Source organism: Scyliorhinus canicula, chromosome 11 (genome assembly GCF_902713615.1).
Source record: "Scyliorhinus canicula chromosome 11, sScyCan1.1, whole genome shotgun sequence".
Classification (NCBI taxonomy): domain Eukaryota; kingdom Metazoa; phylum Chordata; class Chondrichthyes; order Carcharhiniformes; family Scyliorhinidae; genus Scyliorhinus; species Scyliorhinus canicula.
The window spans coordinates 144,337,381-144,355,634 of NC_052156.1; the positions used below are offsets into that span (position 1 = coordinate 144,337,381).

Here is an 18,254-nt window from a genome sequence, read left to right on the forward strand (position 1 = left end):
ACTGATTCTCCTTTGTCTAACTTGCTTATTACCTCCTCAAAGAACTCTAATAGATTTTTCAGACACGACCTCCCTTTGACAAAGCCGTGCTGACTCAGTCCGATTTTGCCATGCACTTCCAAGTGCTTCGTGATCTCATCTTTAATAACAGACTCTAAAATCTTACCAATGACCGAAGTCAGGCTAACCGGCCTGTAATTTACCGTCTTCTGCCTCCCTCCCTTCTTAAACAGTGGTGTTACATTAGCCACCTTCCAGTCCTCGAGAACCCTTCCTGCCTCCAGTGATTCCTGAAAGATCATCACTAATGCCGCCACAATTTCCTCAGCTATCTTTTTTAGGACCCTGGGGTGTAGTCCATTTGGTCCAGGTGACTTATCCACCTTCTGACCTTTCAGTTTCCCCTGAACCTTCTCCTTGGTAATGGTCACTGCACTCACCTCTGCCCCCTGGTTCTCCTGGAGCTTTGGAATCCCGCTGGTGTCTTCCACCGTGAAGACAGATGCAAAGTAACTATTCAGTTCATCTGCCATTTCTTTGTTTCCTATTATTACTTCTCCAGCCACATTTTCTAGTGGTCCAATGTCTATTTTTGCATCTCTCTTACCTTTTATATATTGAAAAAATCTCTTCCTATCTTCCTTTATATTACTAGCTAGCTTGCACTCGTACTTCATCTTCTACCCCCTTATTGCTTTTTTAGTTGTCCTCTGCTCGCTTTTAAAAGCTTCCCAAGCCTCTGGTTTCCCACAAATCCTCGCCATTTTGTATGCTTTTTCCTTAGCCTTTGTGCTGTCCTTGACATCCCTAGTCAGCCATGGATGCCTTGTCCTCTCCTTAGCATGTTTCCTCCTCCTTGGGTTGAATTTCTGTTGTGCCTCCCTAATAACCCCCAAAAACTCCTGCCATTGCTGTTCCACTGTCTTCCCTGCAAGGCTCCTTCGCCAATCAACTCTGGCCAGCTCCTCCCTCATGTCTTTGTAGTTACCCTTATTTAATTGTAATACTGTTATATCTCATTGCAGCTTCTCCCTCTCAAACTGCAGGGTAAATTCTATCATATTGTGGTCACTGCTCCGAGGGTTCCTTCACCTTAAGTTCCCTAATCAAGACTCCCTCATTACACATCACCAAATCCAGAATTGCCTGTTCCCTAGTAGGCTCTGTCACAAGTTGCTCTTAAAAAACCATCTCTTAGACATTCCACAAATTCCATTTCTTGGGATCCACTACCAACCTGATTTTCCCAGTCCACTTGCATATTGAAGTCCCCCATGATTATTGTAATATTGCCTTTTTTACATGCCTTTTCTGTCTCCTGATTTATTTTCTGCCCCACATCCTGACTACTGCTAAGGGGCCTTTACATAACTCCCATCAGGGTCTTTTTACCTTTGCGATTCCTCAACTCTACCCATACAGATTCTATGCCTTCTGATCCTATATTGCTCCTTGCTATCGATTTAACTTCATTCCTTACTAACAATGCAATCCCACCCCCTATGCCCATCTACCTGTCCTTTCGATAGGACAAAGATCCTTGGATATTTAGATCGCAGCCCTGATCCCCTTGCAGCCACATCTCTGTGATGCCCACAACATTGTACCGGCCAATTTCAATGTGCGCAACAAGCTCATTTACCTTGTTCCGTATATTGCGCGCATTTAGATACAACACTCTCAATCCTGCATTGGCCACCTCCCTTTTCACACTCTCCTCAGTCACTGTACCGTGTACTGTGGCCCTTTTTGATTTTTGACTATGGCTTCTCTGCCTTACACTTTCCCACTTACTGCTTTTTGTTTCTGGCCCCGTTTTACTTCCCTCCGACTTCCTACATTGGATCCCATCCCCTGCCACATTAGTTTGGTAAGAAATCACTGCTGATTTATTTATTCTTCACGCCATAACCCTCTCTAAGCACATTAGAAACATAGTTGGAATTTAAGCAACCCCCCCACATACAATCACTGTTATCCAGCATGTATCTAACTATAGGTTTGACCCTTCCAGGCACAAAAACATTAAACACATTTAAAACTGTACCTTATTTCTAATGTCTACCAATACAAATATAAATCCCTTTATACCACCTTTGTTTTCCTAACAATATCTTTGCTTCTAGATTCAGGTTATTAATGATGTCTTGCATAAACTCCAACTTAACAACAGGTAATTTACCAAACAAAACATTACCTCTCAGCTGCTGTTGCCAACCTATCCTTCAGCACATTGATTTGTGTACCTTGTGTTCAGTTTCTTTCATGGCTATGCCACTTCCTATCTATGCAATTTCTCTCAATTCTCACTTTGTTGCCCACTGTTTTCCTATTCCCACCCCACCACAATACTCTACTAATCGGCAGATCCTGCAGCCAACTAACCCCACACTTTGGAATTCTTCCCTAAAGTGCTTCTCAGTACAGCGCTCTCCACCTTCAAAATTCTTTCTTAAATCCAATCACAATGATTGGTATTTCAGTCACTGCAAACAGGAAGAACTTGAACCTTATGTCAGTAACCTTGGATGAAGGTTTTCAATCATAGAATGATGAAGGTAAAGTCGCCATAGTCCCAGATGACCATAGGCTACTTTCCCCTTTGAGGGGGAGAGCTGGCTGGTGGTGATTTAACCTGAGGATCACCACACAGGCCTATATGAATAACCTCCGGCGAAGGGCAAGGTTGCGAAGGCAGAGACTTTATGAATAACTTCAACCAATACGGGAATTGAACCCATGCTGCTGGCTTCGTTCTGCATCCCGACCCAGCAGTCCAGCCAACTGAGCTAAATTGGCCCACAGATAGAATGATACAACACATAAGGAGGCACGTTGTGTCTGTGCCAGCTCTTTGAAAGAACACGCACATTCCTACTCTTTCCCCGTAGTCCTACAATTGTTTTCTCTTCAAGTATTTACCCAATTCCCTTTTGAGAGTTATTGCAAATCTGTTTCCACCACATTTTTAGGCAGTGTATTCCAGATCATAACTTGCTGCATAAATATGTCTAGCCTCGTGTTGGTTCCAGTTCTTTTACCATTTTCTGAAGTATTGGTCTTCTGGTTAATGACCCTTCTACCACTGGAAACAGTTTCTCCTTATTTACCCTATCAAAACCTCAAGATTTTGGACACTTTATTAAATCTCCATGTACCCGTCTCTCCAAGAACAATCTCAGCTTCTTTAGTCACTCCACACAATTGAAGTCCTCTGTCCCTGATTCCATTCAAGTAAATCTTCTCTGCACCTTTTCCAAGGCATTGACATCCTTTTTAAAGAGTCATGTTAGGATTGGATGTAGTATTCCAGCTGGGACCTGACCACTGATTTATAAAAGTTTAGCAGAACTTCCTTGTGTTTTGTATGCTATCCCTCTGATAATGGAGGCAGTGCAACACTTCACATTTTTCTGTACTGTCATTTCATTTGCCATGTGTTTTATTGATTAATGTCCTGATGAAGTTTGTCACTACCCGCCCCACTGTCTACTGCATTTACAGTATACATTATTGGGCTGTGGATTGATCCCCCCCCCCCCCCCACAAACCACCGCTGGACACTATCGCCATTCAGCTGTTTCTGTCTCTGTCTCTCTCTCCCCCCCCCCCCCCCCCCCCCCCCCCCCCCAATTCCCCCTTCCCCGATGGCATCGCCACCAGTGGCAAAGTGCAGACAGCCTGGGAGAAGGGCTGTCAATTGACCTTATAATTAATTAACTTTGCCATCTGTGTCTGGTTGGCAATGGCCAAGCTGATGTAATTTCCACTGCGTGAAAAATACACGGCGACAAATCTGTGTTGAGGATATGCTCCCAGGCTTTTTACCATCTACTCCACTCCTGCTCCCTAGCTTGCCACTTGGGGCCAATAAAATCTGATTCTGTCTCGAAATTTCTCCATTACCAAAGTTAGGCTGATCAGCCTGCAGATGACAAATTTATTTTCCTTCCCTTTCTATGTAACATTTGCAATCTTCCAATTCTCTGGCACCGCTCCCATATGTAAGGCGGATTAGATACAGAACATTGTAGCCAGACCCTTCATAGTTTCCATCCTGACTTCCTTCATCAACCTAGGATTCAATACATTGGGGCTTTGAACATTCCCAGTTAAATTATGTTAAGTTATGCCCTCTTTAACTCGTTTTGTCCTGTCCAATTTCTCTACTGGATCCTGCATTACAATGATATTGGCAGGCATCCTCTGTCAAGTACTCCAATAATACCTTGGCCATGCCCACCACAAGTAAATCTCCTTTTTTGTCCATCAAGTCTGCATCGACTCAGCCTCTCCTTCGATAGCTCAGCTGGTAGAGCGGATGACTAGATGATTACAGTCTGCATCGACTCTTGTGTAAAGCAATCACGTTAGTCTCAATGCCAGGTTCTTTCTCCTTACTCTGTTACGTTTTCTGCTTTTAGGTCCTTAATTGTCTCCACACTTTCTTGGACTACTCTTTACATGTTTATAACAGACCTTTGGGTTCCTTTTTATGTCAGCCGCTAATCTATTTTTATCCACACTATTTGCCCCTTTCATTTCCTTTTTCAGTTCTCCCCTATGCTTTCTATACTCAACTTGGTTCTCTGCTGTATTATGAGCCTGCTCACGTGTCTATAATTCTGAGGTACTACTGTATTAGGTTATTGGTCTGAGCAGAATTTGTTTTCTTGAATTGACAGACGGTTTTTAAAATCTCCTAACTTTGATGGCTGGTTTCGAATGAGATACCAGGAGATGTGTAAGAAGCTGGAGATTCTTCACCTTGAGGTGTTGTGTGAGGCAGTAAGTACGGGTCATCGTCGAAGCTTTAGATATTGCAAAATAGCTTTGGGTGAAGACAGCTGTTCAGATCAACCCTGCCATATGTCTTTTTTTTTTAATTTTAAAGCATCCAATTTTTTTTTCCCCAATTAAGGGACAATTTAGTACGACCAATCCACTTACCTTGCACATCTTTGGGTTGTGGGGGTGAGACCCACGCAGACAAGGGGAGAATATGCAAACTCCACACAGACAGTGATACGGGGCCATGATCGAACCCGGGTCCTCAGTGCGTGAGGCAGCAATGCTAACCACTGTGCCACCCCAACCCTGCCATATCTCTATTGCTTCAATAACTTACATCTGTGCAGCATCTTTAACACCAATGTCCCACTGCACTTTATCGAAGAGGTAGGAAAAAAATCTTTTTTTTTTAATAAACAATTTTATTGAGGTAGTTTTTGGCTTTGTAAGCTGTTACAGACATCAACAGAAAGAAAGCAAAAAAGGCAAAAATGTGCAAACATCCACGTACATTCAATACTTCAATCGTAACATACGGCACAAGCCTGCTCCTCTCCCACCGGTACTACCCGCCATTTTATCCCTCCTACTCTACTCCATTTTATCCCTCCTACTCTACTAGGAAAAAAAATAAATAAATAAAAATCTTTGACTAGAGGGAGCAATCAGAGAGGTGACTGAAAGCAAGCTTGAAAGGATGAATTTTGAGGAAGGTTTTTAAAAAAAAAAATGAAGACTCATGGCGGCTGAGGGCATTTCCAGATAACCGGCCCAAGGGCATCAAAGGTGCTGAAAAGGGGATTTCATGCTGGAGTAACTTGATTGAGCTAGGCTGTGGGGAAATTTTGAAAATGAAGCCAAACATCTTAAACGTAATATGTTGGATGACTGGATGCCAGTATTAGTCATTGGGGAAAGGAGTGATTGGGTGACTACAGTCTAGTGAAGGTCAGGTGTTGGGTGGTGAAGGATGTATTTAAGCTCTTTTAAGGTCACGCTTGTGAAAACGTTCTAACTGCCCATATCTTTGAAATTACCTATCATGGTCTTGAGCTCAAAGTTTGCTGTGTACAAAAAGCCCAGGGTAATGATCAGCAAACCCTGTTGGTGCTGATGTTCATCCCAACGCCTACATGGGATTTTGTCAGGTATTTGGTGTTGGAGCACAACACGCAATTTTAAAATTTATAATGGTGTGAATTTTTAACCATTTAATGAAGAAATTAATCATTTTAAGTCTTCTGTTTATACCAAGCAGCACAGGGACACACGTTTCTACCGGTGCCTTCTGATTAGCAGATTGAGCTCTCGGTTATTTTCATTAAAATATCCCTATCAAGGAACTTGGCTGACTATGATAGAAAGGTTAGTGTGTCCCATCATTTGTCAGTGCCTTGTTGGATGTTAAATGATTAATCAGAGACCAGAATTCATCTCTGCTCACTGGACTGGGACTAAATCTGAGAATCTTGGTTACAATGAAAATACTGGCCAGGACTCATTCTAATCCAACACTTATTATTTTTTACAATCTTTATTTTCACAAGTAGGCTTACATTAACACTGCAATGAAGTTACTGTGAAAAGCCCCTAGTTGCCACATTCCAGCGCCTTTCCGGGTACACAGAGGGAGAATTCAGAATGTCCAAATTACCTTTCGGGACCATGCACTCCACAAACCCTTTCAATTCCCTCGCCACCAGTGATATTCTCCCCAACCGTGGACTCGACCGATCCAATTTCCGCTCAATAACTGTATTGAAATCCACCCCCTATTAGCCAGTGCGAGTCCAGGTCTGGGATCTTCCCCAGCACCCGTCTCATGAACTCAATATCGTCCCAATTTGGGGCATAAACGTTTACCGCGACCAGTGGCATCCCCTCCCAATTTCCCACTCACCATTATGAACCTTCCCCCTGAGTCCACTACGATATTCCCCACCTCAAACGCTACCTGCTTATTTATTGGGACCGCCAACCCCCGCCGAGTCCGAGTATCTTTTTTGAACAGCCTTCTCTGCTTATCCTGCCACCGTCAAAGGTTTGTTAATGTACACCCAGGAGTCTCTATTCTTGTACCCACTTTAAAACTTTACCATTTAGTTTCTATTGCTTCTTCTCATTCTTCCTCACATTTCTCTGCCCATGTTATCAGTCGGTGTCTTTCTGAATTTGTTACACTCTTTGTTTACTACATTTGAGTTTCGTGTCATGTGCAGACTTTGAAATTATGCCCTCTATACCCATGTCCATGATGTACACCAGTGAATGTAAACCAGCCATTAAAACACCAACAACAGGTTATCAAACTAGTCAAACAGGATCTGTAGGGTACAATATCGAAAACACCAGCAACAAATCATCAAACTCGTCAAACAGGATCTCTTGAGTATGATTTCGAAAACAATCACAGATGTCTAAATAGTTTGCACAATCTCCCCGTGTCTGCGTGGGTTTCACCCCCACAACCCAAAGATGTGCAGGTTGGGGACTGACGACACTAAATTGCCCCTTAATTGGAAAAAAATAATTGGGTACTCTAAATTTTTTTTTTTTTAAACAGATGTCCAAATCAACATCCACCCCCTCAGCACCTTGCAAACCCTTGCTTCTGCAACAGGAATTTATCTAGGGTTTGGGTGTGTTTAGCATTTTTATTTAGTAACTTGAACAGTGGGCGGCATCGTGGCACAGTGGTTCGATCCCACCCTGGGTCACTGTCCATGTGGAGTTTGCACATTCTCCCCGTGTCTGCATGGGTCTCACCCCCACAACCAAAAAGATGTATAGGGTATGTGAATTGGCCATGCTAAATTACCCCTTAATTTGGGGGGGGGGGGGGGGGGGGGGGGGGGGGGGATACTCTTAAAGTTAATAAAAAATAAAATAAAAGTAAGAGTGAAAATCTATTTACTTTTCTTTTTACTAGGATCTGCTGATGTGGGTTCGAGAAAAGTCTGAAGTGGAAGTTGTGGACCTGGTTTTGAAACTCCGTGAGAAATTGGTAATATTTCCCTTTGCTATTTTATGTCTGTCTATTAATTAGACTGTTAACGTTTGTCATCAATGTGATGGGAAAATCATTTTTAAAAAGTCCTTTAGTTTATCCTTTATTAACATCAGGATAGATCCATTTATTAAATATTGGATGGAGTCCGAGACTGTGCCTAAGCTCTTCCTATTCTATCTTCCCACACCAATCACTTACTTTAATCCTGACCGTGGTCTCTTACTGTTGTTTTCCAGTGGACATCTTTCCCTGTTATCTCATTTCTGAGCAGTTCCAGGCTTTGTCATTGACTATAGCATCAAAACCTTTTTATCAAAACACTGCTTGGTCAGTAGAATTGGAGCTTAAAAAAAAATGTCATTTTTAAAATATATCCTTCAATCATATCTACCAGCAATTGGGATTAAATAAACAGGCCCGTTTTTCATAGATCAACACCATTGATCCAACTTTACAGTAGATCCCCTCAATCCTTTCTCAAACAAAATTAATTTTCTCATAAACCCTTCAGTTTAAAAAAATATTTTAATTGGCATTTTTCAATTTTTACAGAACAATTTAATGAATAGTGCACCTGATGTTTACATGTTATACAGTTTCATATTTACATACTTTTTAACATACTTCCCCCCCCCCCCCCCCCCCCCCCCTTGGTAGTCCCCTCTTCTGCGAGCTAAGCTCCTCTTTTCTGTGGCTTTTATTGTTGTCCTTGTGGGTTTAAGGGGGTGGGGCTTCCTGCCCCCTCCCCTTTTCCCCATGTTTCCCTCTGTTACTCCCTTGGGTTCCCTCCTCATCTCTCCCCCGTTTGCTCCTCCTCATTGTATGTGTTCTTGTCTGCTCCCCCCTAGGGGTCTTGGAACAGCCTGACAATTGGCCCCCATGGAGAATTCCAACATGTCTGCCAGCCAGTCTGCAGCTGTGGGTGGTGCCGCTGATTGCCAGCTGAGTAGGATTCTCTGGTGTGCGATGAAGGAAGCAAAAGCCAGGGCGTCAGCCCTCTTTCCCATATGTAGTTCTGGCTGGCCTGATACCCCGAGACTGCCATTCTCGGGCACTGCTCCACCCTCACAACCTTGGACATTGCCTTGAAGAAGACTGTCCAGAAACCAACAAGTCTGGGGCAGGCTCTGAACATGTGGGCGTGGTTGGCTGGGCCCCCCTGGCACCGTTCGCATTTATCTTCCACTTCCGGAAGAACTTGTTCATTCTGGTCCTGGTTAGATGCGCTCTGTGCACTACTTTAAACTGCATGAGGCTTAGCCTTGCGCAGGAGGAGGTGGAGTTGGCCCTACTCAGTGTTTCGCTCCAGAGTCCCCAACCCACTTCCGTCCCAGTCCATCCTCCCATTTTCATCTGGCTTCGTCCAGTGGTAGTCTTTCCCAATCCAGTAACCGTCCATAGATGTTCTGCATCCCCCCCCCCCCCCCCCCCTCTTTATTGTCCATGTACATTAGTTCCTCTAGTAGTGTGTCTTTCGGGGCCCTGGGGTACATTGCCATCTTCTTGCAGAGAAAGTGTTTAATTTGGAATAAGTTCCTGTTCTGTCGGTTAAACCCATTTATAACTGACCCGCATCAACGGTAGTACTGAGAATTCCAAACTGCTACCACTGTGTGTGTGAAAAAAAGTGTTTCCTAACTTCAGTCCAGAAAGGATGGCTCTAATTTCTAGGCTTGGACCCCCCACCCCCCAAATATCCTAGATTCCCCAACTTACAGGAAAAGTTTCTAATGACTGTATCATGGTTAATCTGTATTTTAATGTCATCTACCCACATTGGCTCCATAACTCTTAAACCCATGTTTATATATATATAATATATATATATTTATTGTATTGAATCCATTTATGATCTTTAAATATGTCATTTAGATAATCCCTTAATCTTCTACTTGGGGAATACAAGTCTAGTATATGCAACTTGTCCTCATCATTTCACCCTTCAAACACTAGTACTATTCTTGTGTATATGCACATTACCTCCTTCAAGACTGATGTATCCTTCTGAAGGTAGTGTCCAGAACTGAATCCAGTATTCTGGATAAATACTGGTAAAGATGGAACATAGTTTCTAATCCCTTTGTATTCTTGAGATACAAATTGAATAGTCTCCTACGCTGCAACTCATCACCACCTTCTCAAGAGCAATAAATGGTGGCCTAGCCAGCGATGCCAACATCCTGTAAACGCTGGCCTAGCCAGCGATGCCAACATCCTGTAAACGCTGGCCTAGCCAGCGATGCCAACATCCTGTAAATGCTGGCCTAGCCAGCGATGCCAACATCCTGTAAACGCTGGCCTAGCCAGCGATGCCAACATCCTGTAAACGCTGGCCTAGCCAGCGATGCCAACATCCTGTAAACGCTGGCCTAGCCAGCGATGCCAACATCCTGTAAACGCTGGCCTAGCCAGCGATGCCAACATCCTGTAAACGCTGGCCTAGCCAGCGATGCCAACATCCTGTAAACGCTGGCCTAGCCAGCGATGCCAACATCCTGTAAACGCTGGCCTAGCCAGCGATGCCAACATCCTGTAAACGCTGGCCTAGCCAGCGATGCCAACATCCTGTAAATGCTGGCCTAGCCAGCGATGCCAACATCCTGTAAACGCTGGCCTAGCTAGCGATGCCAACATCCTGTAAACGCTGGCCTAGCCAGCGATGCCAACATCCTGTAAACGCTGGCCTAGCCAGCGATGCCAACATCCTGTAAACGCTGGCCTAGCCAGCGATGCCAACATCCTGTAAACGCTGGCCTAGCCAGCGATGCCAACATCCTGTAAACGCTGGCCTAGCCAGCGATGCCAACATCCTGTAAAATGAATAATAAAAATAATTACAAAAAAATATTGCAGATTCTTGAAATCATCCATTGATGGTGCCTGACATGCTGAACATGTCCAACATTTTTAAAATCACTGCATAATTATATAGTCTTTTTCATTTGTTGATCAAATTAGTTAATTTAGTGGGTATGTTTTCCTTTCCAGATAAAAGCAAGAGTTCATCAGCTCCCAGTCAGGGAAGACTTGCTGGAGAAGCTGGAGTTGTACCTGGAAACTGTAATCAGTTCCCTGCCTGATGATCTACAAGTGGTGTTGCATCGACACTGATTGGAGCGGCAAGTGACCTGCAAATAGCTCAGCTCAGAGGAAAGCAGCAGAGAAAGAGGAAAGCAGCAGAGAATTCACTCTGGACACTCATCTGTTTCCTCTTCTTGGGGTCTGAAACTTCCATTGTACAAAGACAGAATTGGATGATTTGGTAGGATTGCACCAGAGTGAAAGCTGCTATTCAGCAGTCAGAATGAATTGGGAACGATGAACTAAAATATCTGTGGTGCAGCCTCGCTTACACAGGAATAGGACTACATCGCACATTACTGTTAGTTTTGAAAAAGGTATCACAGGATTTAATTAAACAGTTTTAAACCCGTGTTGCTGTTTCTTTCACTTCATGGGAGGAGAGTGTTGCTGGCAAGGCCAACATTCGTCAGAATCATATAATCACTACAGTGCAGAAGGAGGCCATTTAGCCCATCGAGTCTACACCAATCCTCTGAAAGAGCACCCCACCAAGGCCCACTCCCCCACCTATCACCTGACCCACACATCTTTGGACTGGGAGGAAACTCAAGCAGATACGGGGAGAACATACAAACTCCACACAGTCACCTGAGGCTGGAATTGAACCTGGGTCCCTGACATTGTGAAGCAGCAGTGTTAGCCACTGCACCGCCCACAAATTTAAAGTGCCCGATTATTATTTTTTTCCAATTAAGGGGTAATTTAGCATGGTCAATTAACTACCCTGCACATCTTTGGGTTGTGGGGGTGAGACCCACACAAACATGGGGACAGTGACCCAGGACCAGGATCAAACCTGGGTCCTCGGCGCCATGAGACAGCAGTGTTAACTCCACTGCACCATGGTGCTGTCTTGTGAATTTACTCTTGTGAATTAGTGTTCAAAATTAGGAAGGACAAGTGTATAGTGGATTTACTGTCTAAAAGGGTGGTGGAAACAGTTTCAGTTGTAGCTTTCAAAAGCAAATTGAATTAATACTTAACATAAAGAAACAGTCACTGGACTACAGTGGAATAATTGGTAAATGGGATTAATTGGTTAGAGCCAGTGCAGGGACAATGATCTAACCACCTTCAATGGCATATGATTCTAGGAATTAAACTTTTCCTTTTGTTGGGACATCTGAAATTAGCAACTCCATTTAATTTTGTAAAACATTCTAATCAGGACTTGTCTTGTAACTTCAGTGGAAATCCCAGAGCAATCTGTCATTTTTACCCCGCTCCAATTTCGGTTGCGTTAAAAGTTATGCCAGGTGATCAGAAACCACTTGAAGAAATATGTTCTTTTAATAAGTGACCGTTCTATGTCAGGATGGTGTGTTGCGTGGAGGGGAACTTGCAGGTGTTGGTGTTCTCTGCCCTTCCAGGTGGTGGAAGGTGCAGTTGAAGGGGTGTGTGTGTGTTGCTGCAGTGCATGACACAATGCTGCCACTGAGCTGGTAGTGGGTGGAGCAAATGTTTAAGGTGGCAGATGGGTGCCAATCAAGTGGACAGCTTTGTCTTGGATGTTGAGTTTCTTGATTGTTAGAGCTGCACTCAGCCAGGCAAGAAGAGAGCATCCTTCACACTCCTAACTTCTCCCTTGTAGATAGAAACCTAGAAAGCAGGAGCAGGCCAATAGGGCCCTTCAAGGCCCTCCACTATTCATTGTGATATGGCTGATCATCCAACTCAATAGCCTAATCCCACTTTCTCCCTACATCCTTTGATCCCCTTCGCCCCATGTGCTATATCTAATTTCTTCTTGAAAACATATACAATGTTTTGTCATCAACTACTTTCTGTGGTAACGCATTCCAAAGGCCGACCACTCTCTGGGTGAAGAAATTCCTCATCTCTGTCCTAAATGGTCTACCCCGTATCCTCAGACTGTGACCCCTGGTTCTGGACACCCCCACCATCGGGAACATTCTTCCTGAATCTACCCTGTCTAGCCCTGTTAGTATTTTAGATGAGATCCCCCCCCCCCATATTCTTCTGAACTCCAGTGAATACAATCCTAAAGATTCAATCTCTCTTCATACGTCAGTCCCGCCATCCCAGGAATCAGTCTGGTAAACCCTTGCTGCACACCCTCCGGAGCAAGAACATCCTCATACAAGGAGACCAAAACTGCACAATATTAGCATCACCAAGTCCCTGTATAATTGTAGCAAGGTGGAAGACATGTTTTGACGAATCAAGAGATGAGTTTCTCACTGCAGAATTCCCTGCCTCTAACCTATCCTTGTAGCCGCAGTATTTATGTGTTTGGTCCAATTAAGTTTCTGGTCATAGGTACAGTCCTGGATGCTAATGGTGGAGAATTCACCAAGGGTATTGTACATTAAGTAAAGATGGTCAGATTCTCTTGTGTTAGAGATGGTACTTAAGTGGCAAGTAACATTTGAACCACATATCAGTTCAAGCCTATACTGGAAAATCTAATTAATGGTCAGTCATCAAATACGAGAATGCAATTTGGAGCAAACTGCATTGTATGATCTGTAACAAGAGTTCAACGAGGTGACCCAATCTGTTAGCCATGTAGGATTACAGCAGTTCGTTTCTCCACATCGTGATGTACCAATAGTTGTGGTGCAAATTAAATTGTGATAAAATCCATTCTCAAAATTGACAACAGTTGGCTGAGTGAAGGACAGGATTGTGCCTGATCTTTTTTTAATATAAATTTTTAGTACCCAATTTTTATTTTGCCAATTAAGGGGCAATTTAACGTGGCCAATCCACCTAACGTGCACATATTTGGGTTGTGGGGGTGAAACCCACGCATACATGGGGAGAATATGCAAATTCCACACGGACAGTGATCCAGGGCCGGGATTCGAACCCGGGTCCTCAACGCCACAGTCCCAGTGCTAACCACTGTGCCACACGTCCCCCCTGTTGTGTCTGATCTTTGAACAAAACTTCTTGAATCAAAATTTAGAATACTTAGAAAGACTCAAATTATTTAAGGGCAGGTTATTGTGAACTTAAGAAGATACAAAGTTAAAAGTGCTCTGAGTAACTACCAGCGGATAGATGAAGGACATTGGGGATTTGTGTATATGACCTCAAAAAGTGTTTGATAAAGTCTTGAAATATTATGTCTTTTTCCTGTAATTCGCGGGTAAGAGTGATTTCATAAAGCTTTTTAAAATTACTTTGAATGGGACAGAGTAGATAGAAACAGTTGGTTTGCAGTGACTCAGAGATCATAGATACAGGCATAAATGTAAAAGACTTGGGACTGAGGGTGGGAGATGTTTCACCGGAGTTCTGAGGAGGTGGAATTCTTTATTTAAATATAAATTTAGTGTACCCAATTCATTTTTTTCCAATTAAAGGGCAATTTAGTGTGTTCAATCCACCCATCCTGCACATAGAACATAGAACAATACAGCACAGAACAGGCCCTTCGGCCCTCGATGTTGTGCCGAGCAATGATCACCCTACTCAAACCCATGTATCCACCCTATACCCGTAACCCAAGAACCCCCCCTTAACCTTACTTTTTTAGGACACTACGGGCAATTTAGCATGGCCAATCCACCTAACCCGCACATCTTTGGACTGTGGGAGGAAACCGGAGCACCCGGAGGAAACCCACGCACACACGGGGAGGACGTGCAGACTCCGCACAGACAGTGACCCAGCCGGGAATCGAACCTGGGACCTGGGACTCTGGAGCTGTGAAGCATTTATGCTAACCACCATGCTACCGTGCTGCCCGTCTTTGGGTTGTGGGGGCGAAACCCACGCAAACACAGGGAGAATGTGCAAATTCCACACGGACAGTGACCCAGAGCCGGGATCAAACCTGGGTCCTCGGCGCCGTGAGGCAGCAGGGCTAACCCACTGCGCCACCGTGCTGCCCTGAGGAGGTGGAATTCACTGATTGAAGCAGTATCAACATTTAAGAATAGGTGATTTAAGGACAGAGGAATATGGAAAACAGGGAAGGCATTTGGGATTATGATGATTGTCCTTAATTACAATTGTTTCCTCCCTTTGAAAAGATTTTATAGGTTTGTGACCTACACACCAATACCATATCGTATCTCCCGTAGTTTCCAATGTGGTATTTGTCAAAGTGCTCCGCATCTACTCTGTCACCTCCTCATAGATCAGGTGTGTCCACCACATCCGTCTGTTCTGAAATGCATATTTGCTGCTTCTATTTCCTCATCTTTAGCTCAGCCAATTTCTTTAATACTTTTTAACCAAGGTTGGATTTATCTCCTCCCCATCTGATGAAAGATCATTGACTTTTCCAATATCTTGTTATTTAATCTTAAGATGCATAACATTTTAAAGCAATAAATGCTTTTCCCCGATCCAATCTGCTGCCCTTAATTTTGTGTTAAACTTCCCCCTTTTCTTAAACTTCATCACATTCTGGTCACTAAAATAAAATCATACAGCACAGAATCTGTTCATATTTAACTGATCAATTTTGTTAATCACAATGAGATGCAACAATTCTCTGTCCTTGCATACAGGCCTATTGCTTAATGCTCCTGCACATGTTTTGAAATGTAATTTCCATATCTATATTCACTCCCCCAGACAATTGTGGGGAATTAAAATCTGGATAATACTTGAAATTTTTTTTTCCATTTCCCGTCCAAAATCTGGGCGAGAACCCACTGATGTGGTGACAATTATTTAAATGTTCAAGAGAAGGATAAATCCAGTGCCAACAGACCAGCTAGCATAACTGGGAAAGTTTCAACATTGACCCGGGTCAAAATTAATTGGCAGTTGGAAAAATATGGGCCAGAAAGCAAAAGCCAGCTCAGATTTCTTAAAAGCACGTTGTGTGTAACTAACTTGGTAGAGTTCTTTAAAATAACAAGATCGATGGGGGTAGTGCAGTTGATGTGGGTATGGGCTTTTGCAAAGGCATTTGATAAAGTACTGCATAATAAAAATAAATGTTAGCAAAATTGTCTGAGCTACACAGCAAACACAGTGGTGAGATATTGTTTTTCGGATGGAGTAAAATATACAATGTATCATTTCAGAGTTTGGAGATGAAATGAAACTGAAATGGGAGTTTTAAAAAAATTAGGGTAGTAACAGTCGTCAAGACATAGACTGATGAAATGGACTGATGCAATTTAATGTTGAGAAGTGCAAAGCAATGTAATTTGGAAAGAGTGAGGAGATGCAATATAAACTGGTATAATTTGAAGAGGCTGTATGTAGGTGACATCTGGCCACCTTCAAAGATTTATGTACATACAAGTTGAGAAGACTTAAAAAAAGCACAGGGGATCATTGGCTTTCAAGTTTTGGGCAGCACGGTCGCACAAGTGGATAGCACTGTGGCTTCACAGCGCCAGGGTCCCAGGTTCCATTCCCCGCAGGGTCACTGTCTGGGCGGAGTCTGCACATTCTCCCCGTGTCTGAGTGGGTTTCCTCCGGGTGCTCCGGTTTCCTCCCACAGTCCAAAGACGTGCAGGTTAGGTGGATTGGCCATGATAAATTGACCTTAGTGACCAAAAAGGTTAGGAGGGGTTATTGGGTTACGAGGATAGGGTGGAAGTGAGGGCTTAAGTGGGTCGGTGCAGACTTGATGGGCCGAATGGCCTCCTTCTGCACTGTATGTTCTAAGTTCAAAGAAATATGCTGAAACTTTAAAATCACTAGTGTATTATGTCCAATTTTGTGAAGAAAAGGTTACATTGAAATTTGAGGTGTTGAAAGCTATTGTTGAAAGCTGTTGGTGTTTGATAATAAAGGGAAGCTGTTTCCATTGGCATAAAAGGCCAGTGACTAGATGACACTGATTTAAGGTGATCGACAAAATAACGGGTGGAATGAGTGAGTTAGGGACCTGTTTTTTATAATGGAAACCAGCAGAGTACATACCTACGCGACACTATTCACTTAATGTTATTACAATTAAGCAACTGACAAATGGCACCAATGGGTGGCACAATGGTTAGCACTACTATCTCACAGCACCAGGGACCTGGGTTCGATTCTGACTTTGGGTGATTGGAGTTTGCTGTGCAGGTTAGATGGATTGGCCAGGCTAAATTGCCCCTTCATTTCCAAAGGTTAGGTGGGGGAGTGGGCCTGGGTGAGGTGCTCTTTCGGAGGGTTGATGCAGACATGATGGGCCGATGGCTTTCTGCACTATAGGCATTCTATTGTATGGCAGTACAACGACTGAAACAATCTGCAACATTCTAAAACCATCGAGATTGTGGTGCCTGTCAAGACAGCAGTGGAGGGTCACCTGGCTTGGGGGCTGGGAGCAGGTGTTCACCCCAGAGGGTGGGGTCCTCTCTCAGACAGTAGTAAATGTAATCATTGAAGCAGCCAGTGCCTGGGGCCTTTACTATTTTTCCTTGGTGTTAATAAACTCCATTTGGTTCCACGACGAGCCTCCACTGCATTGCTCAAACCACCACAAACATTCTTTTTTTTAAAAATCAATTTACCCTATCTCTCAATGTTGTTGAATACTTACAAAAGTCCATCTCAGTTCTTCCTTGGGTTGTTTAGGTCTATCCATTAGTTTGCGATGTATTTTCTTCACAAAGACTAAGAAACATGGATGACTGTGGTAATAAAACTTCCAAAAGGAAATTGAATATATAAGTGAAAAAGAAACATTTGTTGGGCTATGGGGAAGGAGCAGGGAATGGGGTTAATGAGATAGCTCAAAAGCCAGCACACACACTGGGCTGAATGGTTGCCTTCTGGGGTGTATCATTCTGTGAAATAGAAACTGAACCACATTGACTATGTGCATATTAAACATCTTTTGAGTACATCAGCTGTCTTTATAGCCTCCATTCCTTGCTTCAACAGCACTGCCTTTCCTAACTACAGAGCTTGTTAGAAGTTGCCTTTTTCATTACGTTATAAAAATAATGGTTCGCCAAATCCTTTTAGTGGCCACTGGGTGTCAGAGTAAAGGTGTCAAATTGACATGTTGGACCGTACCTTTATTTTGCTTTGAAACTGGCAATGAGGATATAATTTGGAATGCATTAAGTGGGAAGGTTGCGAACCTCCTGTTAAGAAAGAGTGGGTGCTGCCTTCTGCACAGTTGTAAATGTGAAAGTAGCTGGACCTGAAATATGCCCTGACTGGAGTGTACTCTGGAGACTGTAGATCTTTCAGTTTATTTTTAAATGAAGAATTGTCTGGATCACAGCATTTTCCAGATATCCACCAGTGACCCTGGAAGCAATGAAACGTTGAAGAAGTCATGTTTGACTTCATGGTAATTCTGTTTCTTTCTTTGCAGACACTGCAAGACCTGCTGAGTATTTCCAACACTTTCTGCTTTGGTCACAATATAACTTGTCTGGTGTATTCTATTCCATACAGACATGAGTCTGGCAACTTGGGTTAGGTTAAT

At 43.3% G+C, this 18,254-nt stretch overlaps 1 protein-coding gene across 4 annotated transcripts in view; it reads left to right on the top strand.

Annotated features, from left to right (window-relative positions):
* dennd6b (DENN/MADD domain containing 6B) overlaps positions 1-11,235 on the top strand; it is an 88,189-nt gene extending 76,954 nt beyond the window's left edge. For 2 of the 4 annotated variants that reach the window (XM_038811627.1, XM_038811626.1), the window contains 3 exons: positions 4,686-4,788; positions 7,721-7,795; positions 10,790-11,235. In XM_038811627.1, coding sequence (XP_038667555.1) covers positions 4,686-4,788; positions 7,721-7,795; positions 10,790-10,912 — 301 coding nt within the window. In that variant the 3' untranslated portion in view covers positions 10,913-11,235. The remainder of the gene's footprint in view (positions 1-4,685; positions 4,789-7,720; positions 7,796-10,789) is intronic. The other 2 variants (XR_005462323.1, XR_005462322.1) reach the window with 1 other exon arrangement.
* Positions 11,236-18,254: the final 7,019 nt, after the last annotated feature.